At 36.1% G+C, this 10,085-nt stretch overlaps 2 protein-coding genes across 2 annotated transcripts; one reads left to right on the forward strand and one right to left on the reverse strand.

The window, feature by feature from the left end:
* Positions 1 to 1,550: 1,550 nt before the first annotated feature.
* On the forward strand, positions 1,551 to 2,592 carry LOC139185141 (olfactory receptor 4K15-like). The gene is given in 2 exon segments (XM_070796786.1): positions 1,551 to 2,420; positions 2,422 to 2,592. Coding segments are annotated over 2 exon segments (975 nt in total). The 5' UTR covers positions 1,551 to 1,616.
* A 6,160-nt stretch (positions 2,593 to 8,752) lies between these two features.
* Positions 8,753 to 9,757, reverse strand: LOC139185452 (olfactory receptor 11H4-like). The gene has a single exon (XM_070798052.1). The coding sequence runs from the start codon at positions 9,755 to 9,757 to the stop codon at positions 8,753 to 8,755; it is 1,005 nt and encodes a 334-aa protein (XP_070654153.1).
* Between the last annotated feature and the right edge of the window lie 328 nt (positions 9,758 to 10,085).

Consider the following 10,085-nt stretch of genomic DNA (forward strand, 5'->3'; position numbering starts at 1 on the left):
ACAAACATTTTTCCATGTCTCTTTCAGGACAACATTATTCTCAATGTTTTATTTCTGAGAATAATGAGCCCTGAACAGTTAAATGACTTGTTCAATGTCATACAGCTGCCTGATGACACAGTTGTGATCTTAACCTAAAATATTTTCCCAATAGATTTATGTTTCCATTATTTTTATTGGTTATAAAAATTGTGTCTTTTTATTAAGTGATAAAGCTATTCTTATTTCATTTAATAAAGAATGTACTGGAGACTGATAGAAAAAGGTCTATCACCTTCTTTAAAAGGAGTAAAGATTATAATGTTAGTAAAGAATTTTCAGGAGGGAAAGTTTTAAATCTAACTACTCTATCACCATCCTACCTAGCTCAGTGTTCTGGGAAATTATTATAAATTATTATAAATTATATATAAATTATTATAAAACAAGTTTACTAAAAGTAAGAATGGATTTATATTGCAAAAAACTTAGAGCTTTGTTTGCCCAAACTCTTCATCCTATATTCTTAAGAATGGAGGTATTGATTTAAGAGCTTTTCTGAGGTCAATGAGCTACTCTGTAACAGAAGAGGAAATAGATATAATCTATATGTTTATCCTTCACAGTTTTTTCCCCCACTTTGGAGCAAAGATGAGAAAGCTTAACTTTCTTCTTCTTATGTCCATAGCCCCCTATCATAAGAGAAAAAACTGAAAAGATGAAAATATTCATGTATTATGCAAATCTCAATGATTTATGACATAAAATATACAATCATCTTCCACTAATGCTGAATTGTGAAAGATAGTTTCTGAAGAAGCCAATGCCCCAAACTATCTTACTAGCAATGAGAAAATAATTTTAACTGTTACAGCAGGAGGAGGTTTTTAGAATCCACAAGGGACAGAAAAAGAAAGCCCCCTTTTTTCTGGACATCCTAAGAAGCCACTCAGCTGAATCAAAATCAGACCATTACTAGCAAACCAAAAGCCCCTCCAATGTTTCCTTCTGTCCCTTTAATCCATCAAGGAAAACTGCTATCCTAACTTCAAATACTATAGACTTGCTTGTCTGTCTTTAAATTTCATTTAAATAGAGTAATAGAGTATTGACTCTTTTGTGTCTAATGTCTTTTGTACATTAATTTTGTGAAAATGTATTTCCTTCTGGTAGCAGTTCACACATTTTTCTCTTTTTAAGAGTTCTTATTTTATTTAGTGAAGAAAAAGTGACATTTTGTCTCTGTAGATAATAATAGTGGATTTCTGTAATGTATAAACAACTTTTCAGATATTTATTTGTAACACTCATTTGTAAATCTCACTTGCAAATTAGCTTACTTAACTTACTAAACTTAAGCAATTAATGAATCCATTGGTTGAAATTCTCTCCACCAACCTCCCAACCACCACCCTCCTCTTCCAGAAAACTTTTGGCTCAAAATCCCATCCTGACTCTGTTCTCCTTTTGATTACTAGGGCACTGTCTGTATTTAGACATGTCTGGGTCTAACAAGTACATTTGAGTAGAAACTAGACTCTCTAACTGAACTGGAAAATTAAACCATCATTAGTTCATTCACTGATTTCTATTTCTCTCCTATTCAAGTGACTGAAGAAAAGTCCTTTGCAAAGTCAATGAATGAGACAAATCATTCTCGGGTGACCGAATTTGTGTTGCTGGGTTTATCTAGTTCCCAGAAGCTCCAACCTTTCTTGTTTCTCATATTTTCAATGCTCTACCTAGCAATACTACTGGGAAACTTTCTCATCATCCTCACTGTAACCTCAGATCCCTGCCTTCATACCCCTATGTACTTTCTGCTTGCAAACCTCTCTCTTATAGATATATGTGTTGCCTCCTTTGCTACCCCCAAAATGATTGCAGACTTTCTGGTTGAACGCAAGACTATTTCTTTTGAAGCCTGCCTGGCCCAGATTTTCTTTGTTCATCTATTTGCTGGGGGTGAGATGGTCCTCCTTGTATCCATGGCTTATGACCGTTACATTGCTATATGCAAACCTCTCCACTACACGACAATCATGAGCTGGCGTGTGTGTATTACTCTGGTCCTCATTCCATGGTGTGTGGGTTTCATCCATACCACTAGCCAGCTGGCATTTACTGTTAACTTGCCTTTTTGTGGGCCTAATCAAGTGGATAGTTTTTTCTGTGACCTCCCTTTAGTGACCAAACTGGCCTGCACAGACACTTATGTTATCAGTTTACTAATAGTTGCAGACAGTGGCCTTCTTTCTTTGAGTTCCTTCCTCCTGTTGGTTGTCTCTTACTCTGTGATACTCATCACAGTTAGGAGCCACTCCTCTGCTAGCACGGCCAAGGCCCGCTCCACACTGACTGCTCATATCACTGTGGTCATATTATTCTTTGGACCATGCATCTTCATCTATGTGTGGCCCTTCAGAAGTTATTCAGTTGACAAAAGTCCTTGCAGTGTTCTACACCATCTTTACTCCCATTTTAAACCCTGTTATCTATACTCTAAGGAATAAAGAAATGAAGGCAGCTATGTCAAAACTGAAGAGTCGCTATCTGAAGTCTGGCCAGGTTTCTGCAGTCATAAGAAATGTTCTTTTCCTAGAAACAAAGTAAATTTATAGAACTGTTATTACCACTGTAGCCTGTGGCTAGACATTTACAAATTGAATATCTGTGATATTAAAGCAAATCATTTTTACCAATAAGGAGGACTGATTAACTTGAATTAAAGAGTAATGATGATAAAAAAAAATTGAATGAATTTTACTTATTTTTATACTTTCTTCCTCCAAATATGTGCTTTTATTCCTTTTTTTTTCTATTTCCTACTTTTTGTTTAACCTCTTTAAGATACAGCCTTTGAAAACATTGAGAATGGAATTTATGTTTAAGTGATAATTAAACTGTATCTATCTCTCTCAAGATAGTGCTGCTCAGATGCCAATTTTAGAGTAATAATAGGTACATAACACTTTATCATAGAGATAATAAATATATTTGCATATATAATGTATGATATACTTAAGTAAGACTGCATTTATCACTGTACTATGTAACTGACAGCATGAAGGCAATTCTAATTATCTAGTAAGGTGTAAAATGGCCTGGTTATACAGCAGAAGGCATTTATCTTCAACACTTTCACAAATCCTTCTCCAATGTTGTTGCTTAATATGCATTATTTATGGAAAACAATTCAGAGGATAAATGTACCAGTGTGTTCTGTGTCTGGTTATCTTAATTTCTGTTTAATACTGATAAAATAATCTGGAGAATTTCAGAGATAAATTACAATTCTCTACCTCTTGTCTTCACAATGATGAGAGACTGAGTCTAAGATAGAACATACTCTCTCCCCCAGGTCTTCATGATTTCTGTATTTTCAGATAGGAGTGAAAGTCACTCAGTCATGTCTAACTCTTTGCAACTGCATGGACTATGCAGTCCATGGAATTCTCTAGGCCAGAACACGAGTGGGTAGCCTTTCCCTTCTCCAGGGGATCTTTCCAATCCAGGGATCGAACCCAGGTTTCCCACATTACGGGAAGATTCTTTATCAGCCGAGCCACAATGGAAGCCCAAGAATACTGGAATGGGTAGCCTTTCCCTTCTCCAGTGGATCTTCATGACCCAGGAATTGAACCAGAGTATCCTGCATTGCAGGTGGATTCTTTACCAACTGAGCTATCAGGGAAGCCCTTCAGATAGGTAAGGTAGTTTTCAAATAGATACTTGGTAGAAACTATCATATTTTTATGTGGACTTTTTCTTTAGTTAACATCTTATTTTTTATATTGCCTAATGCATGTCCAGAAAATGACAGAAACCTATTTCAAGGCCTTAGGAATAGTCATGAATTTATCCTCCCCAGTCACAAAATCAATATTTATTAAGGATTTCTTACTATATGCTATTTTCAGTTTTTCCTCTTGTATTGAATTTGAGACTTCTATATTTCATACTGTGTTTGATTCTACCATATGTTATAATGTTAATGGACTATTTTCTAGTCTTACCCTTTAGAGTCTCTAATTGCAGCCATGAAATTAAAAGACACTCCTTGGAAGGAAAGTTATGATCAACCTAGACAGCATATTAAAAAGCAGAGATATTACTTTGCCAACAAAGGTCCGTCTAGTCAAGGCTATGGTTTTTCCAGTGGTCATGTATGGATGTGAGAGTTGGACTGTGAAGAAGCTGAGCACCGAAGAATTGATGCTTTTGAACTGTGGTGTTGGAGAAGACTCTTGAGAGTCTCTTGGACTGCAAGGAGATCCAACCAGTCCATTCTAAAGGAGATCAGCCCTGGGTGTTCATTGGAAGGACTGATGGTAAAGCTGAAACTCCAATACTTTGGCACCTCATGTGAAGAGTTGACCCATTGGAAAAACCCTGATGCTGGGAGGGATTGGGGGCAGGAGGAGAAGGGGACGACAGAGGATGAGATGGCTGGAGGGTATCACCGACTTGATGGACATGAGTTTGGCTGAACTCTGGGAGTTGGTGATGGACAAGGAGGCCTGGTGTGCTGTGATTCGTGGAGTCGCAGAGTCGGACATGACTGAGCAACTGAACTGAACTGAAATACTAAAGGATATTTTCACTAAGTCTCATTGAGAAACTGGGAATAAATATAATTATAATAAATCAATTTTTATTAGAAAGTGAATACAGCTTGTCATATTTTAATAGATACAATAACATTTAAATGTTGTTTTATAAATTTAGCATGTATAATTATTGACTCACTTGAAAAAATTTTGTAATAAATTTTAGTATAGGATAGATTGTATGTGTATGTGTGTGATATTGGTAGCAAAGTATTAACTAGCATTCAATCAGAATGCTAACAAGTTGACTAGTAGTTTATTTTTATGATTATTTTTATTTGCCTGAAAAATTTTACTATAACTGCAAATTTTTCTCTAATAAAAGAACAAATAAACACAGCTTTATTAACATTTTATTAATTGAATTAGTTCTTCCTCCTCCAGAAAGTTATTTTTCTACTTCAGTTAATACAGTTGAATATTAATACTTTATTTATCTTCCATACATTATTTCAGCTGTCAACACAAGTTCTTCAAAGATTTCTTCCAGGTCTTTGATTAAATCTTACAGTCCTAAGTAATTTTATTAGATCTGCCTTCATCTCTTTATTCTAGAGATATACTATAGATCAAGTGGTTGAATACTGAAGTTAACATGGAATAGAACAGACTCAAACTTTTCTGGTTCTCTTGGATTCCCTGCTCTTGGACTCACATATACAATCACAATAGAGCCATAGAATAGGGACATCACAGTCAGATGGGAGGCACACGTAGAGAAAGCCTTAAACCACCTGTCTGCTGAGAGGACCCTAAACCAAGCTCTGATCACCAGGGTATAGGAGCTGGTAATGAAGAGTAAGGTAGAAAAAATGATGACTGAGTTACAGGTAGCACAGATGATCTCAGTGACAGGAGTTGGCATAAGGACAACTTTATAAGGAGATCTGGTTCACATAGGAAGTGATCAGTCTTATTGAGACAACAGAACTGGAGCTGAGGGATTAGGTAAATAGACAAGAGGAAGTATAAGAAGCAACACACGCAGCAGCAGGCTCCCATATTGATATAGCATTGTACCGTCATGACAGTGGGGTAGTGCAGGGGCCGGCAGATGGCAAGGTACCTGGCAAAGTCCATGGCAGACAAGCAGGTCTCGGTGGTGCCCATGGAGAAAAAGTAGAACTTCAGGAAGCAGCCAGAGAAAGAGATGGTGTTGGTCTCAGAGAGGTTAGCGAGCATATTGGACACAGAAGTGACATACCACATACCACAGAGTTTAGGTTTCTAATTGAATTTCACAAGTTTCTTTACACAACTAGAAGCATTTAAATTGTAAAATTCCAAAGAGCTGTATAACTTACATGATATTTTCTAGAAAACCATGCCTCCTATATAAGTACTAGATTCTTTTTAGTGTGGTGGCTCAGATGGTAAAGAATCTGCCTGCAATGCAGGAGACCCAGGTTCAATCCCTGGGTCATGAAGATTGTCTGGAGGAGGGTATGGCAACCCACTCCAGTATTCTTGCCTGGAGAATCCCATGGACAGAGGAGCCAGGTGGGCTACAGTCCATGGGGTCACAAAGAGTTGGACATGACTGAGCGACTATAGTTTTTTTTCACTTTCAATCCTTTATCAGCAGCATTCTGAAGGAAGATTTAAAGGATGGAGTCTTTTTTTTTTTTTTTTTGCCCCAGGAAAACACCTTTACTGGATTACTGGATTTACCTGGAGTCTAGTCGCTAAGGAATTTAGTGTGTTTCCCCTGTCTTCTTTTCTTTACCCCAAGGGATTTCCTCATGTGAAAGAAGTGAACGGATAGTTGAATAGCCACTGTAATTTCTTTTTATCCTGCATTAGTAAGCACATTTTTTGCTGCAATTTGATCACCATCAAAATTGCCCTTATTATAAAACTTCTTAACTATTTAGCCATAGTTAAGTCTTTTTTCTAAACAATTTGATATTTTATATGTATTTAAAGAAAAGAACTTTATTACCACACATTATTTATTTAATTATTATAGTCATTTCATTAATTCTCCATTTTCCACAATATGCCTATTTTCTTTTATATAGGTAATTTATTTTTCATTCTTTTTTCCTATCCTAAATAATGCTTGAAATGTCACTGAAAGGTACTGTTTAATTATAAATTATATGAATAATTTATTTTTAAATGATTAGATAAAGATTTTATAATCTCAGGGACATAATCAAAAAGATTCCTTTTGAAAATGTGTGATAGAAAGCAATATTTTCAGGAATATCAAGACGGCAAAACAAAAAATAAGTAAGTATGCTTGTGACTCATATTGCCCCATAAACTTTGTGACAGATTTGGATATGCCATAAAATACTTGAGAAACTTTTATTTTAAAGTAGTGATTTGGAGTTTGTGTTTGATCTCTGGTCTTGACAAATACTTATTAAAATATAAAATGAATATAAAAGTTGGAAAAATCATCTATAATAAAGAATAAATATATAAATAAGCATAATAGTATGTTTTGTGACCTTCGATTAGGTAAAGATTTCTTAGATATGAAACCAGCATCACAAGTGATAAGGTAAAAAGATAAGTTGGATTTCATTAAAATTCAAAACTTCAAAGGACAATCATAAAAGTAAAAATGTAACTCACAGATTGATAAAAGATATTTGCAAATTATTTATCTAATAAGTGACTTATATCCAGAGTATATGTAAAGACCTTTACAGTTGAGAATTAGAAAGATGAATAGGCTAATGATTTTAAAAATTATCAAGGATTTGAATATATATTTCCCAGTGAAGACATGGAAGTGGCCAATAAGCACACTGAAAGATAATCAGCATCCTTATCATTAGGGAAATGCAAGTGAGCACCATAATAAGATACCTCTTCGTATATACAAGGATAGCTAAAGGACAAATAAAAAAGAAAGAGCAAACAAGTGTTGGTGAGGATAGAGAGAAACTGAACCCATACATTTCATACTATGCTGATATGATAGTAAAGATGGCACAGTCACTTCGGAAAATAGTCTGACAATTCCTCAAAATGTTAAATAGTTAACATATGACACAACGATTCCTTTCCCTGGAGTAAATCCCCCAAAGTGAAGATATATGTTCATACAAAAACTTGTTCATGTATAACTCATAATAGACCAATGATGGAAACAACTCAAACATCCATCAACTATTGAAAAGATAAAATGTGGGTATATCCATACTAAGAAATGCTATTCAGCCATAAAAAGGAATAAAGTACAGATAAACATGCCCAGCAAAAATGAATCTTGTACACATTATGTTAAGTGAAAGAAGTTGGTCACAAAAGGTCACATATATTGTATGATTCCATTTATATGAAATTTGGAGAATTAACAAATCTGTAGAACAGAAAGTAGATCAGTTGTTTCCAAGGACTGGAAAGAGGAAGGATGGGGGAGTAATAACTAATGGATTCAAGGTCTTTTTGTGGAATGAGGAAAATCTGGCAGGCAGTATGAGATGCTATTGTTCTTGACATAGTTAGCAAAGCAAATCTAGCAATTTCTGTAATCGCAACAAAACCTGAGGGTCACTGGTTGTTATCTCTAGCTTGTAGAATACACAAATGATGTATAAAGAAAAGGCAGTGTATGGTTTATTTTATAGAGAATTTATTTTAAAAATAATTATTAGATTAAACATATAATGGAGAAATAACGGCAACCATCTGGATCCAAATTCTGAGTATTTAAACTAAATCTTGGTGAGAAAGTGCGAAGTACAATTATGATAAATGAACTTTTATAAAGAGGTTAACTAATCTTGTCATGTCTTTAATATTGACATAGAAATTAAAATTTAAATGTTGTTTTGTAAATTTAGCATGCCTTTTGACTTACCAGAGAAATATCAGTAATAAATATTTGATTATTGTGTATACATGTGTAACTGATATGCTAACATCAAAATTTTAATATTAAGTCTGAATGCCAGGAAGAAGATTGATTATTTTTTCTTTGATTATTTTTATTTGAATATGAAAAAATTTTACTATTAATGTAAATTTTCTCAAACAAAAAAATGGACAGATGGCCACAGTTAATTTAATAAACATTTCATTACATTTGACTATGTTCTTCTCCCTCCCTCAAATATATTTGTCTAATGTGGTTAATACAATTGAATGCTAATCTTTCAATCATTTGTTTCACATATATTATTTCAGTTGCACACACAAGTTCTTCAAAGATTTCTGCCAGGCCTCTGCCTAAATCTCACAGTCTTAAATAATTTTCTCAGAGCCTCCTTCATCTCTTTATTCCGGAGACTATAGATCAAGGGGTTGAAGAGTGGAGTTAGCACAGAATAAAACAAAGTCACATATTTCTGAATCCCGGCTGGATTGCCTGCTGTTGGGCTCACATATATGACCATAATAGAGCCATAGAACAGAGACACTACAGACAGATGGGAGCCACATGTAGAGAAAGCCTTATGCCGGCCTTCTGCTGAGGGGACCCTAAGCACAGCTCTGATCACCAGGGTGTAGGAGCTGGTAATGAAGAGTAAGGTGGAGAAAATGAGGACTGAATTGTAGATGGCACAGATAATCTCAGTGACAGGAGCTGGTGCACAAGACAGCTTTATAAGGGGTCCTGGATCACATAGGAAGTGATCAATTTTATTGAGACAACAAAAGGGGAGTTGAGAGATTAGATATATAGGCAAGAGGAAGTACAAGAAGCCACACACCCAGCAGCAGGCTCCCATCCTGATGCAGCGTTGCACTGGCATGACAGCGGGGTAGTGAAGGGGCCTGCAGATGGCAAGGCACCTGTCAAATGCCATGGCAGACAGGAAGAAGGTCTCAGTGGTGCCCATGGAGAAGAAGAAGTAGAACTGCAGAAAGCAGCCAGAGAAGGAGATGGTGTTGGTCTCAGAAAGAAAGTTGGCTAGCATATTAGGGACAGTGGAGGTGACAAACCAGATCTCCAGGAAGGAAAAATTGGCCAGCAGGATGTACATTGGAGTTTGCAGTTGATGGTCGCACCTCACAGCACAAATAATGCACAGATTTCCAATGAGTGTCAGAATATATGTCCCAGAAAAAACTGAGAAACAGAGGATCCGAATTTCCCAAGTATAAGGGAAGCCTAAAAGGATGAATTTACTCACAGAGATAGAGCAATTCTCTACATGGGTATACTTATTTGTTTTCAAAGCTGCAAAAGAATGACAGATTTCCATATTAGAATTGGCCTTACAAAACATTACTCATTAGGGCAGATGACTTGCTTTGAGCCATGTTACTTTGTGCTGTACTTAGTTGCATCCAGCTCTTTGGTACCCCATGGACTGTAGCCCACCAGGCTCATCTGTCCATGTGATTCTGCAGTCTAGAATACTGAGGTGGACATGCCCTCCTCCAGGAGAGCTTCCCAACCCAGGGATCGAACACACATCTTCCACATTGCAGGCAGATTCTTTACTGTCTGAGCCACCAGGGAAGCTCAAGAATACTGGAGTGGGAAGCCTATCCCTTCTCCAGTGGATCTTCCTGACCCAGGAATTGAAT

This window comes from Bos indicus, chromosome 10 (assembly GCF_029378745.1).
Source record: "Bos indicus isolate NIAB-ARS_2022 breed Sahiwal x Tharparkar chromosome 10, NIAB-ARS_B.indTharparkar_mat_pri_1.0, whole genome shotgun sequence".
NCBI lineage: Eukaryota > Metazoa > Chordata > Mammalia > Artiodactyla > Bovidae > Bos > Bos indicus.